The sequence below is a fragment of the Berghia stephanieae genome, chromosome 4 (genome assembly GCF_034508935.2).
Source record: "Berghia stephanieae isolate SIO BIC M18660-M18661 chromosome 4, UCSD_Bste_1.3, whole genome shotgun sequence".
Lineage (NCBI taxonomy): Eukaryota > Metazoa > Mollusca > Gastropoda > Nudibranchia > Aeolidiidae > Berghia > Berghia stephanieae.
The window spans coordinates 9,587,306-9,612,305 of record NC_088363.1 but is presented as its reverse complement, the minus strand read 5'-3'; the positions used below and the strand labels follow the sequence as shown (position 1 = coordinate 9,612,305).

General features: G+C 36.5%; 1 protein-coding gene across 5 annotated transcripts in view; it reads right to left on the bottom strand.

The window, feature by feature from the left end:
• Positions 1 to 25,000, bottom strand: part of LOC144970008 (sodium- and chloride-dependent betaine transporter-like) — a 61,809-nt gene that overhangs the window by 26,905 nt on the left and 9,904 nt on the right. For all 5 annotated transcript variants that reach the window (XM_078909155.1, XM_078909153.1, XM_078909151.1 and 2 more), the window contains 3 exons: positions 20,403 to 20,693; positions 12,094 to 12,225; positions 8,038 to 8,290 (listed from right to left, as the gene is read on the bottom strand). In XM_078909155.1, the coding sequence (XP_078765281.1) occupies positions 8,038 to 8,290; positions 12,094 to 12,225; positions 20,403 to 20,628 (611 nt within the window). In that variant the 5' untranslated portion in view covers positions 20,629 to 20,693. The remainder of the gene's footprint in view (positions 1 to 8,037; positions 8,291 to 12,093; positions 12,226 to 20,402; positions 20,694 to 25,000) is intronic.

The window sequence follows — 25,000 nt, the reverse complement described above, 5'->3', positions numbered from 1 at the left end:
ATGTTAAATGTTGCTGTTGGCCAGGGATCCCTTGTAAAGCGCTTTGGGCACGTTAAGTGGATATTGCGCTGTATTTAAAAGCTCATTTTATTAATCATTTTATTTTATTTTATTTTAAAATGTCATTTAATCAACTCAAAGGGAAACCTGGTCGGTGGGGTGTATTTGAAATGTAAGAGTGAATTGCCAACCGCAATGCAGTGCCACAAATGAGCTAGGGCCATGTGAGTAGCTCAAGGCCACACAGCGTACTTGTTTACAGCAATATATCCACTCAATGTGCTCAAAGCGCTTTGCAAATGATCCCAAGCCAACAACAACATAATTTAACATGTATGACGAGACACGAACAATCTAAGCCTTTGTGGTCTTGTGGTATGACACTGGCCTTCGGACTAGGATGTCCGTGGTTCAAGTTCCACTCTAGGCCGCCCAAAGTTAAGTCATTGGAAAAGGCTTTGAAGTCACAATCTTTCACCTCACGCATGTGTAAAATGAGGTCCTGGAAGGTAAAGGCGTTTTCTCTATCGAAAGCAAAATCATACTGGATGATGATGATGATGATGATGATGCTGATGATGATTATGATGATGATGATGATGATGATGATGATGGTGATGATGATGATGATGATGATGATGATGATGATGATGATGATGATGATGATGATGATGATGATATTGATGATAATGATTTGTAGATATAAGCATGACTTTAGAAATACGTTACTGAATTATTAATACATAAAACAATACGAGTTTATTTAAAGCGCTTATCCAATAATTGATTACAAAATTATATGTATCATACTATTCAGGTTTATATGAAATAAGACATTTGACTTTAATTGTTTCAGAATTTACTAAACTAAAAGTCAATACTATTGATGGCAGAAAAGGTTTATATCTAGATGCGCATATTTGCAGGTCTGATCGCCGACATAATTATGGGCTTGATTTAACATTGTCGTAATGGACTATATTTTGCGTTACAATAGGATTAAATAGTCTGTGCAACGAGCAGCTTGATTCTAAACAAAGAAAATCGGTACTTTTTATTCTTCATGCTGACTAGAACTTTTTCACATGTTATGTGATCAGAATGTATAAAAGTTAAAACATGATCAGATTTATAATGGTTTTTTTTCCCCTCTGGATACACTTTTATGCTCGTCGGAGAAATATTTCATAAGGGCGTCCGCCATTGTTCCGATAGTTTCGAGCCAGTTACTAAATTACCATGCGTCATTACGAGGGAAGTGACGTTACGACTGTTGAAGCGTATTGTGGGCTTGAATTATTATTTTGCGTTGGTTTGAGATCGTTTCCTTGACAACAATAAGACCATTACAATTTGGGTTATCAGATCTGAAAATATAAGTAAACTTCGGTTTATTTATATTCATAATACAGGAATACCCTCAATAAAAAGGGCTTGATAATGCACAACGTCTGGCAACAACATTGTCTTATATTGTCTTTTATCGTTCATAATAATTGAGATTTTATATAGCGCAATATCCACTAAAAGTGCTCATTTCGCTTTACAAGGGGTCCCTGGCCATCAGCAACACTTAACACGTAGGACTAAATATGACTCCTGTTAGGCGAAATAACATTTTTTTCGGACAGAGACAACGCTGTTAACGGCAAGGTACTCATGTTACATCTGAGTACGGTGAGAGAATGTGAGTAAAGAGCCTTCCCAAGGACTCACTATGCTCCGAGCGACCTTCAAACCCAGGACCTTCCGATCCGAAAGCGAGTGTCATACAACTAGACCACATAGCCGCACTATCGTTCAATTGAAGACAGAATAATATATTTGGATCTTCTTAGTCTAAAATACAGAAAAATTCGTGGTGACCTGTTTCAAATTAATAGATAGATAGATACAAAAGATTGATAATTTTGATTCATCACAATTAAAATGAAAATTGGTTTTCGTTATGTCGATTTTTCCACTTTTTGAGATTTTCCATCCACTAGGTAGAAAATTGAAATATAAATGTTAGCTTAAGCACCAAATGGCACAAGAATTTCCTTAGATTTGTGTGAATTTGAAGTTTGAATCTAGATCTAGCTAAGAAAATTATAACAAACCGAATGAGAAATCTCAGGGTAAATAATCCTCAATATCTGAACATAAGAAAAAAATGGAGTTAGGGAGTTTACGATAGGAGATAAATTCATGATTTACTTATCCAGATCCATTGTTGTAATGGACACACTCTCAAACCAACGCAAAATATTGTCCAATGTTAAATCAAGTCCACAATTGCGTTCGGTTATCAGACCTTCAAACATGTGTACCTACATATTTAACTCCTATTATTTTGTTTTAAAATCATATAAGTTTTCAAAGACTAGGATTATTCATACCCGAAAGAAGTGTTGATGCGTAATGATGTTTTGATATCACAGATAGCAATTAATTAAGGTCCAATACTCAAACTTCAATTCTTACCAAAGCTTATCATATGACCAAAAAGACAAAACCAATTTATCAGACTTCCACGGACGAAGTCATTGAATGATAAGATTAAAGGGTTCTTGAACTTCTTTTGTGATAAGCTAGTCTAAACGCAACAGTTCAAGAACTCTTTATTTTTTTACTGATGGAGGATTCGGTATATTGAACGTGTACTTATTTTCAGGTCTGACAACCCAAATTATTCTGGGCCCATTGCCTTTATGAAAATACTCTCAAGCCAACGCAAATTTGTTCATTACAACACTGTTAAATTAAGCCCATAATCGGCTCGGTTATCAGACCTGCAAATACGATGTGCTTATAGGGTATATCATTATTATGTGCCTTCAAAACAAATGTCTGAATAATAATGAGGATAGGACATAAATGGTACTCATGAAGTGAGACTGTTTTTGAGACATTGGGCATTAGTGTGACTATTTTGATTCAGAAATGAGAATGTCAGCTCACATTTCTGCTCTCTGTACATCTTTATACTTTCAATTGAAGAAAATCAGTTCGATCCGTCAGTATATTACAATTGGAACATGTAAAATATTGGTTGTCTCCCTCATTTTCTCGAAACTAGATTATTGTAACTCGCTGCTTGTCAACTTGCCTCAGGTTTCTATAAAACAATTACAACTGCTGCAAAACAGTGCAGCAAGATTAGTTTTTGGCAAACGAAAGTTTGATCATGCAACCCATTTGTTGGCCTCTCTCCAAGGGTTGCCCATTGAAAAGCGCACATATTACAAATCAGCGTGTCTTGTTTATAAGTGTTTGACTGGTATAGCACCGGTCTATCTCACAGATCACGTGGTCATGTGTAAATTTGAAAATTACACTTTAAGATCAAGTAATGACCGAACGAACATTTCGGAAAAAAGATCAAGAACTAAATTTGGTGATAGATCGTTTGCTTGTTTCGGCCCCAAGATCTGTAATGAACTACCACGTGGTCTGAGGGAGTGCAAGTCCTTACCTGCCCTTAAAAATAATCTCGAGACCCATCTTTACTGTATTTGCTTTTATTGACGCTATGAATCCTTGATTTTGCGAGAAATTCATTGCATTGCATCTATTAAAGAAAAATTCACTCAAAATTGATAATTTATATTGTAAATTGCCCAGAGCTTGTGTTTTACACGAGAATGAGCGCTGTATAAATGTGTAATATTATTACTATTACTATTATTATTATTATTATTATTATTATTATTATTATTATTATTATTATTATTATTATTATTATAAATTATTATTATTACTATTATCATTATTATTATTATTATTATTATTATTATTATTATTAGTAGTAGTAGTAGTAGTAGTAGTAGTAGTAGTAGTAGTAGTAGTAGTAGTAGTAGTAGTAGTAGTAGTAGTAGTAGTAGTAGCGTATATTATTAGTGTGTCTGTGAAAGTAAAAAGACGGAGCTTTTATGAAGGAGAGAGGAAGGGAATGGTTGTGTAGTAGAAATTAGCTATCGGCTACACCACTATTCCCGATTGAATGCCCACATTCACTCCATTTTGTCCAAGTGCAATAAGGTTATGAATTCCCCCCCCCCCCCCCCCCCCCCCCCCGATAACTTGCAGACATTTATTTGTCAGTTATGAGAAATTTACTTGTCAAATAGAAGATAAAACCCAAAACTTCTGTCACTATTCACGAGCGAGTGCCCGCGTACAGTCCTTTTTGTCCAAGTGCAATAAGGTTTTGAAATATATATATATATATATAATATATATATATATATATATATATATATATATATATAATATATATATTGTGGTGTGTGTGTGTGTGTGAGTAATATATTTATGTACAGTGTGTATATGGATGTGTGTGAGTGTGTGTGTGTGTGTGTGAGTGTGTGTGTAATTGGATGCGTGTGACCTTTTCTTCGTATGTCCGAAATCTTTTTTTTTTTTTACTGTGAAGCGCTTCGAAGCTTCGGCATAAGATCTATATAAAAGTACATTTATATTAATTAGAAGGAAAAAAACACAAAAACTTCTGTCACTGTCTATAGAAATGAGCCATCGGCTACACCACTGTACCCGAATGAATGCCCGCATACAGTCCTTTTTTGTCCAAGGGCAATATGGTTATGAAATCCCCTCCCCTATAACTTGCATATATATACATTTTATTTGAGTTATGAGAAAATTTAATGTCAATTGGATTCAGTAGTCTGATTTCACGCCGCCCGGCAACGGCGGCCATCTTGGTTCTAAACAAAGAAAAGCGTTACTTTTTATTCTTCATGCTGGCTAAAACTTTTCATATGTATTGTCATCAGAATGTATAAAAGTCAAATCATGATCAGATTTATGTTTTTTCCCCTCTGGATACACTTTTATGCTCGTCGGAGAAATATTTCATACGGGCGTCCGCCATTGTTCCGATAGTTTAGAGCCAGTTACTAAGTTACCACGCGCCAATACGAGGGAAGTGACGTAACGACTGTTGAAGCGTATTAGAAGAGAAAAAAAATCAACTTCCGTCAAAGGACGGAATCATTATTGTGATACATAAACGACATAACCTAACACTACCCCACAAAAGTAATAAACCAAATTGGAAATAACAGCTTCCAAAAAAAAAAAAAAAAAAAAAAAAAAAAAAAAAAGAAAGAGAGAGAGAGAGAGAGAGAGAGAGAGAGAGAGAGAGAGAGAGAGAGAGAGAGAGAGAAGAAAAAGAAAAGAAAGAGTAGAATATCAATTAAGGAACGTTTCGAAACCCTTCTTTAGTCAACAATCTAAGCCAACAATAAAAACAATTTAAAAAAAAAACATAAATACATTACTTAAAAACCAGATAGACGGCAGGGAAATTTATATATCCTTTCTTTAAATAATATAGCCTTGTGGAGAACATTTATCTTATTTGAGTCAATAAAAAATTTATATGGCGCACAACTCTACTGAAAGATTTGAAAAATAGAAATTCATTTTTTACAGATGGATAAACAGATAACTTGATTTCCTTTTATAATTTAAAGTCAGTTTGAAAGTTCGTTGAGTCACACATATATAATAAAATACGTACCGACGACACTCACACTCTTAAAAACAACCAATTTCGTCACTGTAAAAAGTTGTCAGTTTGGCGTTTTTACGACAGGAAGAACAACCAAAAGTTGACAGACCATTGTTTTGATTTTCAGCCGCCATTTTGATTTGTGAAGTATTGAAAGGTAGTGCAAAGCAGTCCGGGGGTCTTTTATTCTAAGAGGGTAAGCTCGAAATTGAAGGATATTTTTTCTATTAGGGTTAGTCATAAGTCTTAGTAAACGTGCTAGGGTATTTGTTTTTCCATAAGTTAAGTAAAGGGGAGACATTCCGAAAGCTTCTACATCCCCAATATTCTTTCAATTTGTATTTTCACCATGATTTTTTGTCAGGTGTTTATTTATTCAATTTGTCATCATATAGAAGCATTTTAAAAACTCTAAAACAAACCTTGATAGATTTGTGAAAGTTTAAAATTTCCTAACTTGACCATTGTTTTGATTTTCGGCCGCCATTTTGATTTGTAAAGTATTGAAAGGTAGTGCAAAGCAGTCTGAGGTTTTTTTTTCTATTAGGGTTAGCTCGAGATCGGAGGATTTTTTTCTTTCTATTAGGGTTAGTCATAAGTCTTAGTAAAGGTGCTAGGGTGTTTGTTTTTCCATAAGTTAAGTAAAGGGGAGACATTCTGAAAGATCCTACATCCCCAGTATTCTTTCAATTTGTATTTTCACCATTGAGGATTTTCTTACCACAACCTGTATCCACACACGGACAACTGTAAGTTGCTATGTCACGGGTCAGAGGCTATAGTGGCTTACACTTCATGTTCGGCCACACAGAAAAATCAACCGAAGATATACCAAATCACATGGACAACGTTTACCAATCTGCTCTCATTGAATTATGGTGAGTACAATATCGAATGAAAATAGTTCTTTTCCCGCGAAATTGCGGGTTTTTTACTAGTATATATATATATATATATATATATATATATATATATATATATATATATATATATATATATGAAGCTGTTATATTCATTTTCTTTTTACAGTCCACAGTTTCGAGCAGCTCAGCATCACCATCCCACACCACACAAATTATGTTGTGTCTATCTTCAGGACTGACCCTACAACAGTATGGATTGGATTTGACTGACTTCCTCAAGGAAAAATGTAAATGTTGCTGCTCGAAGCTCGAAGAAATAAATAACAATATGAAATTGAATGTAAGCTTCAATTTAATAACGAAAACAGAAAAAAATGGACGTTTCGGGTTTTCCCTTTATCAACAAACAGGATAAATGAAACACTACAGATGAATCTGTCGTGTTTCATTCATCCTGTTTGTTGATAAAGGGGAAACCCGAAATGTCCATTTATTTATCTGTTTTCGTTATTAAATTGAAGCTAACAAAGAAAAATAGAAAAGCGGAAAGTGTAGTTTGGATCAGGACGGAGGAAATAACAGGACTGAAGCTGGGTGTCATTATTTGTAGAAGAAGATGAGAGATGGCAAAAGTTTTTGTTTTTTTTAAAGTTGTTCTTCAGGGCTATTTGGCCGGAATTTATCCCGGTTTCTATAGCGCGAAACGGACAACAGCAAATATCCTTTGGATAGGACGCTAAGTTAAAGTTAGGTCAACAAACATTTAATATCTCTGCATTTAGTAGCCAACCGTCTCCGAATGGTATTGCGGCAGAGTGAAATCGTTGATGAAATAAAAAAAAAAGAATTAAATTAAAAATCACTAGAAAATATGCAGAATTGCAATCCTTTGCAGTTCATGACATGAAAACGATTCTTTTAAATAAAGCACATATGGTTTAATAACCAAACGCAATGATTGGCCTTATTTAACTTTGTTGAAGCGGACAATATTTTGCGTCTCTTTCAGAGTATTTCAATGACAACCATGAGACCGTAACAATTTGGGTTATCGGACCTGCAAATCAGTGCACCTCGCTCTCTCCTGAAGTTCATGAATGAAACTTAAAATCAGTTTTTTCTGCTACCTTTTTAAATCAACGTATTCCTTTTTGAGGCGATTAATCCCATAGGTATACGAAGCTCGAGATGTAGCCTTTTAAACCGTTTCGTTGCGGATGAGTTTTTTTTTCCGACAACCATAACGTTTCTGGAATGACAGAATTTATGAAGGACAACAGACAAAGCCGAAAGGACCCGATGACGTCTTCGCCAAACAAGAACAAAGAAAGTATTGGATTAGAACCATCAGGGCAGAAGATCAAGGGGAAGGCCGCAAGGAACATGGAGAAGAATTTTTTTAAAAACTGACATACAGAGAAGTGGTAAGACATGGAATGAGATAAAAAAGTTAGCTCAGGATAGAAAAGGATGGAAACTGTTTGTCTGTGGCCTATACCCTGACCCAGGGTGAAAAAGGCAATGATGATGATGATGATGATGATAACGTTTTTCCTTTAACACAAGTAGGGTATTTCTGAACGGAGGCAACTGACATGGAATACCTACTTGCTGAGTTATTCAATATATAATACAAGTTGATAAAATGATTCTCACTCCCAAAACTCTGTGGCCGGATCCACCAGAGGGGAGGTGTTGTTAGAATCCATCGAGTGGTTGGCCGCAGTGGTGTTGTTGCTCTCGGTGGTGAAATCTGTGGAGCATTGGTCTGTGTTCCAGATGCCGTCGCAGGAGTCCCAAGGGAGTTGGGAGGTAAAGGAATGGAACATGTACATGAATGACCATGCCAGGACAACGTTGTAGTAACAGCAAATGTAGAATACGATCATCACCGTGGACATCCCGACACCTTTAGAAAAGAAAGAAAAATAGAAATAATGAACAGAATGAATGGAATTGAAGCCTCGCTGTTCGTTGTGACTGTTTGTAGACCAACAGCAGGGTGTTAAATTCTCAGTAAAGTCTCTCTCTGATGATGATGATGATGATGATGATGATGATGATGATGATGATGATGATGATGATGATGTTTTTGATGCCGATGATGGTGACGATGACTACGATGTTAATAGTGTGCATCTGTGTGAGTGTGTCTATGTCAATAATATATTGTATTGTTATAAATGTGTAACCAAATGACAAATTGCCCCTATTTTGAGGACAATAAAGATATATTATTATTATTTAACAGACTATACATTTTTAACGAGTACTTAAAGAGCGAACGTTCTACTAAACGTGCTCGAGTCGCTTTATAATGGGTTTCATTTACTAACAGCAACTCTTAGCATCTTAGACGAGACAACTCATTAGGCGACATTGATTTTTTTCCGAAAAACGCTGTTAACGGCCAGGTACTCATTTTACACCTGAATACGGTGGTGAATGTGAGTTAAAAGCCGTTTCCAAAGACTCAACTATGCGCCGCTTAGAGCGGGACTTGAACCCTGGACCTTCCGGTCCAAAGGGGAGTGTATACCACAAAACCATGCAGCCGCACATGTTACACGCAATTTGTGTGTTTGTACGATTCATTTTGCGGACAGAGCAGTTGAGTATTTTACCTAAAAGCATTGCTTCATTTCCGCGTCTTCCCCACGATACAGCTCAATGAGTTCAAACAACACAATGGCAACCAACCCCCCCCCCCCCCAAAAAAAAAAAAAAAAAAAAAAAAAAAAAACAAAAAAAACAAACAAAACAAAAATACAACAACAAAAACAAAAAAATACAAAAAAAAAACAAAACAAAAATAAACAAAAAAACAAAACAAAACAAAACTCCCTGACTAAGTCCACAGTAAATGACAAAATTGCCATATTTTATGGACAATAAGGATCTATTATTATTATTATTATTATTATTATTATTATTATTATTATTACTCAAAAATAATTGGATGAACACATATTGCAGATAAGTAAATAAATAAACAAACAATTAAATAGATTAATAATAATAATAATAATAATAATGATGATAATGATGATGATGATGATGATGATGATGATGATGATGATGATGATGATGATGATGATGATAATGATGATAGCAATCGCCTATACCTAATAACAAAATAAAAAGAAATTTAGAAACAAAGAAACAAACCAAAACAACACAAGACACCCCCATCCCTAGAAAAACATCAACCCCCCCCCCCCCTACCAAAACCACTAAAACAAAATAAAAATACAAATCACACGACCTTTTCAAAGTCTTAATATTTCTTTAGGAATTGTTTTAAAAACATATTTTACATAATATCATAATGCAATTATGCTGACATTATGGCGAGCTAAAAAATGGCTTATTCCATAGAAGTTGTACTGAATAACTCGTAATCTCGTTAGACTTGATGTTATTCATTAAGTAGCTAGGTCAACGCTAATCCGGTCTAATGTCAATGTCAAGCAAATTACTCAAGATGGATTTCATGATACGTGACCTTTTCATTCTGACCTTGTCTCCACCGTCCCATTCTTTGCATTGTAACAAATGTTCTCTTCTTCTTCTTCTTCTTCTTCTTCTTCTTCTTCTTCTTCTTCTTCTTCTTCTTCTTCTCCTTCTCCTTCTCCTTCTCCTTCTCCTCCTCCTCCTCCTCCTCCTCCCTACTCCTCCTCCTCCTCCCTCCTCCTCCTCCTCCTCCTCCTCCTCCTCCTCCTCCTCCTCCTCCTCCTCCTCCTCCTCCTCCTTCTTCTTCTTCTTCTTGTTCTTCTTCTTCTTCTTCTTCTTCGTCTTCCTATTTGTAACACGTAAGATGTAGAACAAGACATAAACTAGAGGTGTCTAAATGAGCCAATAAGATGGAGAGAAAGATAATGTGAGTAAATAAATGTGACTACTAAATGTATTACAAATATTTCCGACTGAGACAAAGCTGGCAACGGCCAGGTACTCATTTTACACCTGAGTACGGTGAGCGAATGTGAGAAAAGAGGCTTTTCCAAGGATTCAACTATGCACCGAGCGACGCTCGAACCCAGGACCCTTCTGAACGGAAAGCGAGTGTTATACCACTAGACAACATAGATAGACCATTTAAAAAAGTAGTCTTTAATAGCTATAAGGTCCGTGTAGTCAGGTGTCTCGTTCGTCTTTAGCCATTCTTCGTATTTTGTTGATGAAGGGGAAACCCTAAATATTCAATGTCCACATTATCTGATTATATCATTTATTATTAAATTGAAGCTTCCTATTGTCACTTACCTTTGAAACAAATGCAGAATCCTCGAGAGCCTTTGTAAGGAGTAGGCACCGGTGTAAGATAAAGATATGCGGACATTTCATATTTGGGTTTCCCCTTCATGAACAAAATGGCTAAAGACGAATGAGACTTAAATTGAGCTTTTATATAGCGCAATATCCACTAAATGTGCTCAAAGCGTTTTACAAGGGGGCCAGGGACCCCTTGTAAAGCGCTTTGATACAAGGGGTCCCTGGCCGACAGCAACATATAACATTTAGGACAAGACATGACGCCAGTAAGACGATATAATTTTTGCGGACAGAGACAACGCTGTTGACGGCCAGGTACTCATTTTACACCTGAGTACGGTGAGAGAATGTGAGTAAAGAGCCTTTTCTAAGGACTCAACTATGCGCCGAGCGAGGCTCGAACCTAGGACATTCCGATCCGAAAGCGAGTGTCATACCACAAGACCACATAGCCGCACTTACTCCACAGACCTGTTAGCTCTTAAAGGCTACTATTACAAAATGGTCTATCTATGCGCTATGTAGTCTAGTGGTATGACATTCGTTTTCGGATCGGGAGATCCTGGGTTCGAGCCTCGCTTGGTGCATAGTTGAGTCTTTGGAAAAGATATCCCTTGCTTTGTCTGGCACTTTTCACACACGATTACTCATTACTATGTTTACATGATATTGATTTGACTCATGCCCCGATGACTGGGGTCCGGGGCCTTGTATAATACAGTAGACAATGTTCTAACACAAGGCTACCTTAATAGCACTGCAACGCTCACCAATGATACTTATTGGAGCAATGGTAATATACCCCAGGCCCTGTGACTTCCCATTACCATGACTGGGGTCCGGGGCCTCGTCTAATATGTTACAGTGAATGACATAATCAGTAGGATGGTGAAAAGGTTTGAACTGAGATATTGTCAAGTTTAGCTAGATCAATTCTTTTTAATCAAAAATGAGTTCTCGTCATAAATGATTAAATCAACTCTTTTTGTACATCTTCGGGAAATATCAAAGCTTAATTTCACTTCTAAATATTTTTTTTACAGCGAGTCAAGTTGAAAAAGTATGAAATTTGAGAAAAGTTGCTGGATACTGTTCCCATACATCGACCATAACTTTATGAAAAATCACCTGATTTACTTCAAATAAAGATTAAAATGCTCTGGAGAGCATATTCTTTCAGAAATGCCAAACAATGCAAATCCAAAATTGTCACCTTCCGGCTGGTTATGTCATGCACTGACATATATAGGAGACAATGTTCTACCACAAGGTTTCGTTAATATCACTGCAGCGCTCACCAATGTAACTTACCTTGGAACAATGGTAATATACTCCAGGTTCTGTGACTTCCCACTGCCAAAACTGGGGTCCGGACATAGTAGACACTGTTCTACCACAAAGTTTCGTCTGCAGCGGCCGCTCACCAATGAAACTTACCTTGGAACAATGGTAATATCCCCCAGGCTCTGTGACTTCCCACCGCCATGTACTGCCCGATACCGGCCTCCAGGATCAGAAGAGGTAAGGACCCAAACAGAATGCACAAGAAGTATGGTATCAGGAATGCCCCTGGGGGAGGAGTTTATTGTAAATGCTACTCACGTCGGGTATAATGTCTGCTTAAACTAGGTAATGGAAATTGAATTCATTATTTTTTTTGCTTGTTGTTGTTGTTTAAATAAATAAATAAATAAATAAATAAATAAATAAATAAATAAGTAAATAAATAAATAAATAAATAATGAATGAATTTATATAGCGCCTAAACATCCAAGTTAATCGTGCTCTGCGGCGCTTGCATAATAAAAATGTTTAAAAAGACAAAACAAAACAAACATGAAAAAAAATGTATGTGTGACCCATCGGCTCAAAACGGTATTATGTCGGAACGAACCATATCCTTAAAAGCCGAATTTAATGTTAATCTGGTCAAAAATATAAATTATTGGCACTCGCACCCTAAAATATGGTTGCCATTCTCCTCAATAAATCATATAAACTCAACACAAGTCTGATATTTCTGGCTATAAATTCAATTTTCAACATCTTGACCATACCGACTTAATACCGATTTGAGGCGACTGGTCACATATACACATAAAATGTTTCTGGTCGACGCCACTGATTTTGAATGATAACCGATTTCCTTTTGATGATCGGTTGTGATATTGCACTTTAAGTGAACTTGAGCGTTTTCCTTCTTGTTCCCAATCCAACCAATGGCATGATATCATTGTATTCTTTTATCATGTCATATCATATCATATCATATCATATCATATCATATCATATCATATCATCATATCATATCATATCATATCATATCATATCATATCATATCATATCATATCATATCAATAATAGGGCTTTAGTATGGCCCACGTGTTCCTTAACTACCCTTAAAACATAAATAAAAATATATAAATATAAAAATATATTGTACTTTACACATTATATATTCTTTGAGATATAAATCTCTATTAAAAAAGGGAGAAAAAGATAAAAGCGTATAAGAAGGAAAAGAAAAACGAAAAGAAAACAACACACGATTTTTTTTTAAAAACCCAACAAAAAAATACAAACAGCAAAACAACAAACAAACAAAAGAAAAATAGACACAAAATTTTTAATAACATCCATTCTTCTTATTGCCATTTTATGAATGCTCAGTCGTATATTTTTTCAAAGCTAAACGTTTCTATCGAATTAACATTGAGTATCTTGAATAAATGGTTTGAATTTGTATCCACGCTTGAATCGAACTGGAGGATAATAATTGTTCTAAAATCATTATATTTTATGTTCTTTAGACCATGAACTAATGTATTCAATTGAATTGAATCAAATTGAAATAAAGAAAGAGTGGGGAAAATAAGAGGTCCTAATCTCATTACCGGCACTTAGTCCCGGCATTAGGACGAAACAATGGGATTGGGCAGTGAATAAAATATGACTCACAGCCTCTAGCTGGTGTTGGAGTGAATACTCTTCAACAGTCGTAATGTCACTTCCTTCCTAATGACGCATGGTAACTTAGTAACACTGGCCATTAACTATCGGAACAATGGCGGACGCCCGTATGAAATATTTATCCGGCGAGCATAAAGGGTATCCAGAGGACAAAAACCCCATAAATTTGATCATGTTTTGACTTTTACACATTCTGATCACAAGGCATATGAAAAGTTCTAGCCAGCATGAAGAATAAAAAGTAAAGATATTCTTTGTTTAGAACCAAGATGGGCACCGTTGCCGGGAGGCGTGACATCAGACTATTGAATCGTATTGGATACAGTACACAATATTAAACTTTAGTTGAAAACAAGTCTAGAGTATAATTTCGTCACTTACAGACGCGCTGTTAACAGACAGGTACGCTGAGAGAATGTGAGTAAAGAGCATTATCCAAGGACTCATCTTTGCGCCGAGCGAGGCTCGAACCCAGGATCTTCTGATCCGCAAGCAAGTGTCAAACTACTAGACCACATAGCCTTGAAGGACATTAAGCAAAATAAAATTACGTTATGGTATATAGATGTTCTCACAGTAGGCTATAATATCGTTTTGATGCAAGGGTCCGACGTGCATTTAAAAGCAGGTCTGATAACCGAACAAAATTATGGCCTTGTTTTAACAGTGTTGCCAGGGACAATATTTTTGAGATGGTTTGAAAGTATTTCCTTTACAACCATGATTCCATCACAATTTTGATTACCAGAACTGCAAATAAGGAGGTACACGTCAGGTATGGCTCACATTTTATGTTGAATGACCAGGAATACGAAGTATCATGTATTGATTTATTATTGGCGACAATGTGGTATGATGGTCTTTGCTTCGTTCCACGTTCAAATCCCCGCCGCGCTGTGTGGCCTTGAGCAAGTCACCTCTTTAATGCCTAGCTTACCTTGGGGCATTTATGTAGGACAATGTCCACCAAACATCCTCAAAGCGCTTTACAAAAGAGTCCCGAGACAACAGCAACACTTAACATAATGTAGGACGGGACGTCGTCTGTGAGGCGATATAATTCAATTTTTCCAACGCTGATATCGGTCAGGTACTCATTCTTCACATGAGAGCGTTGAGAGAATAATATGAGTAGAGATCGTTTTTATAGGACTCAACTATGCGCTGCTTAGAGCGGGATTCAAACTTCTTGAGCCTAACATCTGAATGCAATTGTTATTCCATAAGACCACTGAGAGTTATACTAGAAATATTTTTAAAAATGATATTTCAACGATGTAAGAAACTACTGCCAATCTCCGCAAGTTTGTAAACCAAATTCAAGTTTCATTTCTTTTTAAAAAGTAGATCCAGTATTCAGTATCTAACCCCACAAGACATTACAAAACCTTGAGCTTTTATAATAATAAATAATAAATGGCATTTATATAGCGCTTTACCCCGTTGTCACAGGCTCTAAAAACATATTACAGTGAGACAAGTGTGAAGGAAACGTGATACGAATTCAATATAACAACAACAAAATATGAAAATATTATTGCAACATTATGACGTAAAAAGATAAAACTTTAAGCGAGATTTGAACGTTGTCAACGAATCCGAGCATCTCACGTGTGACGGGAGAGAGTTCCAAAAATAGGGGCCGAAAATTGAAAAGACCGTTCACCTATTTTACGCAATGGCTTAGGTTTGACAAGGATTGATTGGTCATTGCTTGACCTCAAGTTTCTATTGGGGACATATATGTTTAGAAGGTCTTTAATATAGGAGGGACTGTTCGTGCTCAGGGATTTGTAGACAACAGTACAAATCTTATAGGCAACTCTTTTGTCAAAAGGAAGCCAATGTAACTCTCGAAGAAGAAGAGTTGCTGACGGGTATTTTTTGTTATTGCGTACAATGAGCCTGGCTGCGTTATTTTGAGCAACCTGAAGTTTGCTAATTTTGTCTTTAGCTAAATTCGCCCTAAGGGAGTTACAATAGTCCAATTTAGATAAAACCAGGGAATTAATTAAAAATTCTGTTATATGCTTCGGTATTAAATTACGAATTTTGCTTATTTTTTTCATTTCTATGTACATAGATTGTATGGTATTATTCACGTGGCGTGTCATGGAAAGATCTTTATCAATGATGACGCCAAGGTTTTTTACTTTATTTGAAAATTCTATTGTGCTATTTCCGAGAGTAATAGGTGATTTATTTGCCTGTTTAAGGATACTCGGCCTTCCACACATTAAAATCTCAGTTTTAATATCATTTAATTTTAACTTATTGTGGTACATCCAAGATTTAATCTCATTAAAACAGCTCGTAATTCTCTGAATTAAGAACTGTAAATTACTAAGGGGTGCTGAATCATATATTTGCGTATCATCTGCATAAAAATGATAACTCAGATTGAATCTGGATATCACACTAGAAAGGGGCTGCATATATACAATAAAAAGGACAGGGCCAAGAACAGAGCCTTGTGGCACTCCAAAATTTAGTATATATAGCGTTATATCCACTTAACGTGTTTCAAGCGCTTTACAAGGTGTCCTTAGGCAACAGCAGTACTCAATATGTAGAACGAGACATAATGTCTTGGGCGACATTACATTTATTCCCGACAAGGACAACACTGCTAACGCCCGGACTCAACACTCAGTAATGTGCCGCTCAAAGCGGGACTCGAACCCTGGACGTCCCGGTCTGAAGGCAAATGTCATACCACAAGATCACATATCTTGGGGTGACGGGTGGCACTTTTAGATTGTTATGCTTTGCAATCAGATACCTCAGTAGTTTATTATTAAGATAGTACAAAAAGTAAACGAATTTTTATTGCTTGGCAATAAGATACCTTTGTATTTTATTATTAAGGCATTGCAATAAGTAAACAAAGAGAAACATGCAGTGAATGAGTGAACGATTGAATAAAAGCTTAAGAATCTACCGCCAGGTCAGACGGGACATGTCAAGGATCCGTGCTATAGCATGTCATTAACAATACGTGTACATGTTTTTTTCATCTTTATTTCAATTCGGCTGTTTGCTGCGTAACATAATTGATAATAGGAAATGTTGTCTTTTATAATTATTAACAAGCAATGAGAATGATTCAATCTGCAGTTATACGAAATAATTTTTTTTAGTTCCAAAAGGTCGAATAATTCACGGGTCATTACGTTTTATAATCGTCTCGCGTCGTGATAATTACAGTTTTCTTTCAAAGGGTTGTTTGTACAGCAGATGAATACAATAAGTCTCGGCTTGTAAAGATTTCGGGAAAATAAATGTTATCTATGGTTTGATCTAGTTATATTTATTACAATTTATAATATTTGACAAACCTCATGTCTAGTGGTCTGACTCTCGCCTTCGCATCGGAAGGTCAAGAGTTCGAGACTTTTGAGTCCTTCTTTGAGTGTTTTTCCAGGGTACTGTTGTTAACTGGTTAATTCAAAATGAAAGAATAACGGCTAACCCACACCGGAGACTGACTCGGACTACCCGGCACTGCCGTCCTCTGCCGTCTTCCGGATAAAGACGTCGGGCACGGACAAAATACAAAGAATAAAGAGAAGAGCCGCTAGAACTACCCCTACCAAGCTCGAAAAAAAAAACTGCAGAGGACGTCGGGTACTTGGTAAGGATAGGTCTTGAGATAAGATATTACACTTTCCTGGATGCTCCCAGTCGAGTTCCTAGAGGAACCTGCGTTGTACATAATTCCAATTTGTTCCAAATCTAGTATCTGCGAGATTTTTAGTAAAATCCTGTAACTCTGTTACCCCCCCCCCCCTTACCACCCATAGGAACATCGTCACATTCGTTACAATACAGCCAACATTTTTCTCATTCTGATTACAAGAACAAGTTTTTCTAAAGATTTCATGACTATTGAAGTCAGTGCAACAGGTCTGAGATCGTTCATAGATTCAAGTTTTTCTTTTTTTGGAACAGGAATAATTTTTGAAGTTTTCCAAATTTCAGGGATCGAAACGCATTGGAGGGACAAGTTAAGAATATGTGTATAAATGGGGGAAAGCTGATGGGCATATTCTTTTAATAATTTTCCTTTCAATCCATCCGGCCCAGCAGCCTTCCTCTCGTTTAGTTTCGAAAATGCGAATCTCGTTTCTTCTTCACTGACCTCAATAGTGATTTCATCTTCCAAAGCCCTGTCTAATTTATGTTTTTCATTTTCATTATCAAATTTGTTTGCTGTGTCGAAACGTGAATAAAATTTATTTAGAGTTTCAATTTCGATATCTTCTGATATAATCGTGGGCTTTGGATTATAGTTAACAGCAGTTTTAAGTCCCCGCCACGTGTCCCGTATATCCCCCGAAGAAAAGCAATTTTTCAATTTTATTTTTGTACTTGTCTCTACAACTAGAAATTACTCTCTTTATCTCTTTTTGTGTTGTTTTCAGATCTTTTTTGTTTCCACTAGTGAAGATAGTTTTCTTTTGGTTCAATAAAAGTTTTAGATCTTTTGTTATCCAAGGCTTGTTGTTAGGATAATATTTTATTTCTTTTTTACAACACATTAGCTGTTCACAGAATTTTAAATATTCACTCACACAGTCATTCAGCTCATCCACACTATCACATGATTCGATAAAAACATTCCACTCAGTGCATTCAAAACAACCACGCAAATCTTCACACAAACTTCCGTTCCAGATCTGTACACTTTTCTTTACTGGTTTTACACGTTTAAAAACAGGGTGGTAGGTGGGGAGTAGCAAGAGCATGCAGTGGTCAGATAAACCTAATGGGGCACGGGGTAAACATTTATAACTATTTTTAATATTACACAGGAATAAATCTAATGTTTTTTTATCCCTTGTCTCGCAGTCCACGTATTGATGAAGTCCCGGGAGAGTGAAATCGTTGCATTGGTTAAAATCGCCAGTGACCATCAATACGGCATCGGGTGACCTAATTTGAATGTCCTGTATTTCTTTCCTCAAAATATTTTTCGCTGTGGTGTTGTCTGATGATGGTGGAATGAAGACGTTGATGATGATGACATGAGTATATTCCCGGGGTAGATAATATGGTCGTGACAAAACAGTAATAAATTCAATATAGATAGTATGCAGATGACGTCACTCAGGCCTTTGTTATTGTTTTTGCCACCGCGTTTGTGAGTTGTTCTCACTAAACTGTATTAACTAGACTATAAAAGTTCATGGTTACACAGAGTTTGTGTGTTGGTCCGTTATACTTCCGGATGGCAATGTTGTGAACTCCTTGGCCAAGCGCATTCTATCTATAATGGTCACGATACATGTTCTTTATCTGACAGTTATTGGGGTGGCACCATTTGTTGTTAATATATGTGCACACCCCACCCCCAGTTCGTTTATTTACATTAGTCCGATCTCCTCGAAATAGTGAATATTGTTCAATATCAAAACATGATGATGGTATGTGAGGAGATAGCCACGTCTCTGTTAAAGCTATTATGGAGGCTTGACGATAGTCACTATTAAAACGACACAGTGAAAACAGTTCATCAATTTTATTTTTCAGTGATCTTAAATTACCTGTCACTACACAGGGTAAAAATGGACGAAAAGGCCGTCTGTTGAATTTTGTTTTTATTCCTCCTTTTCTCCCTCTCTTTCTTACTTTAATATACGATGTGTCAATAATAGTGGGTGGTGGGGGTGACACGGGTTGGAGAGATCGGAGAGTCTCTGGAGTATAATATGTTATCGATAGGCTTTTGGCAGCAAAATCACAGGCTAAAACACCATTTATGCTTATAAATATACTAATAAATATAAAAATCAGGAACAATATATATTCACATCCATTTTAAATAAAAATTAGGCTTAAATTCCGGCGATTAAATGATAAATGAATAAAAATATGTGTAGAAAATAAGTAAACATTCACAACACGTCTGTTGTCGCCGGAAGCCAGCGCCACTTCCCTATGGAACTCCCGCCTACTGTCATTCTAATTCAGTCATGTCTGCAGATCGGGATTTGGCCAAATATGTCGCGAGTTGTGCGAACATTATGCAATTACTCTATATGTTATGCGTTGCTGTAAGCTTATAATTTATTGTACCGCGTTTTATGCACATTTCGTAGAAAATGCAATGTACAAAAGTTCATTTATAATACTTTATTATTACCATATTGTTATATGGTCCTTAACTCTATCCTTCCTGTTCCCGACCATTTACAAGATTTTTACTGAAAGGTCATAGCAACCCAACACACAAATTATATTTGGGAACTCAGACGTTAAAGCAATAAGTACATGCTATACATGTCAAAGTGATACGAAGCTGCTAAGCTGCTAAAATACGTAATTTTGTTGAAGAAAACAAGCTTTACAATAAAGCATCAAGTTCTTGTAAAGATAAAGACTTTTCTTCATATTTTGTGTTTTATAAAACAAATCCGAAAAGCAAAAATGTTGTTTCTTTTGTAACAAATGTGACGACTTTCCTAGAGTGTTGGTAAGGAAGAGGATTAATCGTCACATTCCTTACCATACAACCAACAATTTTATCATTCTGACTTCTTTTGCACATCACAAAATTTTAAGAAAATTTGTTGTGATAGCTATAAATACTTGACGCTGTATTATCGAGCTCATTTTGCTGAACAATATTGTGTATAGAATTTACTTGTCGGTTTTCTGTTGAGTAATAAAATTCTATTTTTGTGTTGATTGGGAGAGACGTTTTGGGGGAAAACTCTGAAAACGGGTGGTAAGGAGAGGGTAAGATAAAACGATATATTGACATTTAGACTCACCTCCACCATTCTTATAACAAAGGTACGGAAATCTCCACACATTTCCCAGACCGATGGAGCCACCAAGACACGCTATGAGGAAGTCAATACCCCGCGTCCAACTCGGTCTTTTCTGAACATTTTTATCCACGGGTTTCTTCAGGTCTGACTCGTCGTCTAGCATCATCTCTTCTCTCTGACTGTCGTAACCTTGACATTGAGCTTCGTAATCTCTGTTGTTTTCCATGACGGAAGAGATTGCGGTTTAAATGGGTTGGAATCTCTGATATAATGTGAATAGTTTCTGGAAATCTGAAATGTACAGAAAGAACGTGTTTTGTGTTCATATCCATTCGACATAATAACAAAAACATTTTGTAAGAATATAATTATTATCGCTGTCTGAATATAGTGTGCTTGAGGAAACTGAGTTTTGTTTTCTTTCGTTTCCAAAAAAAATTAATTTTCATTTTTTTCCTATAGACCGACGTGTAATTTTTTGCAGGTCTGATTACCAAAATTATTATGGCTCATTGTTATAATGGAGATACTCTCATCAAACCAACTCAAAACATTGTCCATTACAACAATGTTAAAACAAGCCCATATTTGAGTTCAGTTATCAGATCTGCTTATATGTGCACCTTGCTTTAGACTCAATTGCCTACATCAAGTCAATTCAGATGTAAAACCCTGATTGGGTCACGTATTAAAACCTCGTTAAAAGGTTTCATTCATCAAAAGATTTATTCATATTTTAAAGTTAATTGTTAACGATTGTGTTTTTAAGTCTTCTTGTCTGAAGATTTTTTAAAAAGCCTTGCTTCACCACTTGACAGTCACAAGTACAGAAGTTTCGTTCTACTAACTCACGCTTTCATCTTAAGCATAGAGTCTTGAGTACAAACGTCTACATTTAATCAGCTAATGCTGTACACTAGAAGAAAACTTATATTTAAAAATTAGGCCAGAAAACTTGTCCTTCAAATATCGATCGATTTAAATAACTGTTATTTTGGCAAAAAATCTCAAACCTGGGACTTCGCGAAGTCTAAGTCCCAGGTTTGAGAGTTTTTGGCAAGCTGTGGATAATTTAAATCGATCGATATTTGAAGGACGTTTTCTGGCCAAATTTTAAGAAACGGGGCTCCCAATAGCTCAGTTCGTAGAGCACTCGATTCACACTCATAGGGACCGTGATCAATTCCGGGTACAGTCGAAATCTTTTCTGATCACCGTGTCCACCCAGCAGTGAGTGATTGGGTAGCTGGGTCTGTTAGATGTGGCAGCATCTTCTAATGGTTCTCACACTACTATGTTATAACAATATATCCAGGACGCAAACTCATCGCCGCATTTGTGTTCCGTCGCAAACCCGCCCGGAAGCGTCGTCACAACACACTGTTGAACTAGATGCTCTGCGGTTTCGGGCTTTTGAGCACAACAGGTAAAAGTTGGAAAGGTGGTAAACCCCCACTGATGAAGTGAGCGTGCCGTTAAGCAGGTCCTCCACCGAAGCCGATTGGCTGGCACCATAGCAATCTAGAGACAGCATTGGCTGGCACCCAATGCTTCTTCTTGCTGGTGGAAAAGCCTGGCAACCTCTCCCCCCCCCCCCCCCCCCCAATTTCGGGGAGTCGATGTCCCCGCCCCATCCCGTAAATGCAGCTCTGTTCAAAGTCAGGGAAGCTACGTACAAGGGTTGTCGGGACTTATTTCGACTCGAAACATGGGCATTGTTCATTATGCGCTTGAGAGCGGTACCCCCATTCCCTCTCTCATTGATCTATAATATATATATATATATATATATATATATATATATATATATATATATATATATTCTTCTTCTTCTTCTATGTTCCATGCCTGGTCCAGGCTTCGGATACTGCATGAATTATCTCTCTCCATTCCTCCCTGTCTCTTGCTTTTTCAAACAGCTCTTGGATTGTTAGGTAGGTGAAGCCCTTCAGTTGGTCTATGAGTGTTTTTCTTTGTCTCCCCCGGGCGCGTTTACCAGGTATTTTTCCACAACTTGCCAGGTATTCATTCTTACTATGTGTCCGAAAAAGGATAGTTGTCGATCCGCTATTAAGGGCATTAGTTTCCTTTGTTGGTATGTCTGTTTTAGCACTTCTTCGTTCGTTTTGTGTGCAGTATACGATATTCTCTGCATCCTTCTCAAGCACCACATTTCAAAAGCTTCAATGTTCTTTTGTGTTTCTGCATTTGTAGTCCAGCTTTCGCATCCGTATAACAAGATTGGCCACACGTAGCACTTCAAGACTCGGAATCTAATCCCGAACGACATCTGTTTGTTTTTCAAAATGTTTCCCAGGTCCATGAAGGCCTGTTTGGCTTGAGTTATGCTTGCTCGTATGTCTCGGTTACATCTTCCATCTGTTGTCCCTATTGAACCTAGGTATTTAACTCTTTCTACGTTGGTAAGTTGCTCGCCGTGAATCGTTATATTGCAGGTGTTGTTGTTTTCGGGGGTTTTCTGTATTACCATGCATTCCGTTTTGGTGATATTCACTTCCATTCCCTTGGCTTCACTATCTACTACCACTTTGTCAACAATCTTTTGAAGTTGGATTTCTGATGTTGCAATGAGTACCGTATCGTCTATATATATATATATATATATATATATATATATATATATATATATATATATATATATATATATATACCCGTTGATCTAACCTCCGAAGTTGCGTTTTTGCCAATCCGCTGATCAAACATCTGATGTCAACTTCCGAGATAAGCACGCCCTCTTTTTCTTTGGTTTCAAGATAATCAAACCACTAAAGTTAGTTCGGATCTTTGATCATTTGGTTTTTATTTCAAGGTAGACAACTAACATCAGTGGTTTGATTATCTTGAAACCAAATTCATGTCTCGTCCTTCAAGTTTAGTATTGCTGTTAGCTTGAGATGCCTTGTAAAGCGCTTTGAGCACGTCTTGTGGATATTGTGCCAATTAAATGCTGTGTTTTTTTAATAAATATTTTTATAAATTTTTAGACAAAAACAAAGAGAAGTCAAAGAAAACATCAAAAACAACTCAGTCAAATTAAAATGCAATAATTTAAATTCTACTAAAAACAATGACGGAAGGCAACGGAAAGCCACCGTCACAAACAAACTTTCACAGGACATCAGCTGTCCCGAACACGTTGAACGTTTCAAACTGGTGCGAAATGGAACAGTCACATTGGCCACGTGGAATATACACGTACATTAAACCATTTTGGAATATTTGAAAACGTTATTCAAGAAATGAAAAAGTTCCAAATTAACATCCTTGGTATCTCAGAAACGAAGTGGAAAGGAGAAGGAGTAGTTAAAGAAGATGATTTTGTATTGTATTATGCAGGTGGAAAACATGAGAAAGGAGTTGGAATTAATTTAGACAAATCAACATCAAAGTGCTATTTAGATCATGTTGCAATCTCAGAAAGAGTTATTTTAGTAAAGTAGAAAGGAAACCCGTTTAATGTTAATATTATTCAAATATACGCCCCGACATGAGACAGTGACGAAAACACAATTGAGACATTCTATCAAGATATGGAACAAGCATTAAAACAATGTAAATCTGATGAAATTCGTTTAATAATTGTTGATTTCAATGCAAAGGTTGGTAACGAGAGAGTTGAAAATATCGTTGGCCCCCACGGACTAGGTACCAAAAATGATAGAGGGGAAAGACTTGTCGACTGGTGCAGATTGGAAAACCTTCCTATTGTCAATACATGGTTTTAAAACCACGATAGAAAGAAGTGGACATGGATAAACCCAGGTGGCCTTTATAAAAATCTGATAGACTATTTAAGCTTTGTTTAGAAATATCCGTACACAAAACTTTATTTGAGGTGGACTAAAAATACAACAATGGAAGAGAGAAGACAGACACATACACACACACACACACACACACACACACATTGATGAGTATTAACGAACATCATTTTCTGAAAAAGAAGCCCTTCAATGCGATGGTGTTGATGGAAGTAGAGGTCGTAGTAGTAGTGGTAGTAGTAGTAGTAGTAGTAGTAGTAGTAGTAGTAGTAGTAGTAGTAGTAGTAGTAGTAGTAGTAGTAGTAGTAGTAGTAGTAGTAGTAGTAGTAGTAGTAGTAGTAGTAGTAGAAGTATTAGTAGTAGTAGTAGTAGTAGTAGTAGTAGTAGTAGTAGTAGTAGTAGTAGTAGTAGTAGCAACAGCAATAATATTACTCTTGCTATAAGAATATTTCATGATTATATGAATCTAATGTAAACAAATCCCATTGTACAGTGTAAAAAATCATTATCGTCATGCCGTATCTTATGTTGACTTATAAAATGTGAATTATGTGAGTTGTACCAAGGACTTTTTAAAAATTATTAATTTATTATTCAACCTATTAAATAACTAATCTATTAATAGTAGTAGTAGTAGTAGTAGTAGTAGTAGTAGTAGTAGTAGTAGTAGTAGTAGTAGTAGTAGTAGTAGGAGGAGGAGGAGGAGGAGGAGGAGGAGGAGAAGGATGAAGAGTAGTAGTAGTAGTAGTAGTAGTAGTAGTAGTAGTAGTAGTAGTAGTAGTAGTAGTAGTAGTAGTAGTATTAGTGGTAGTAGTA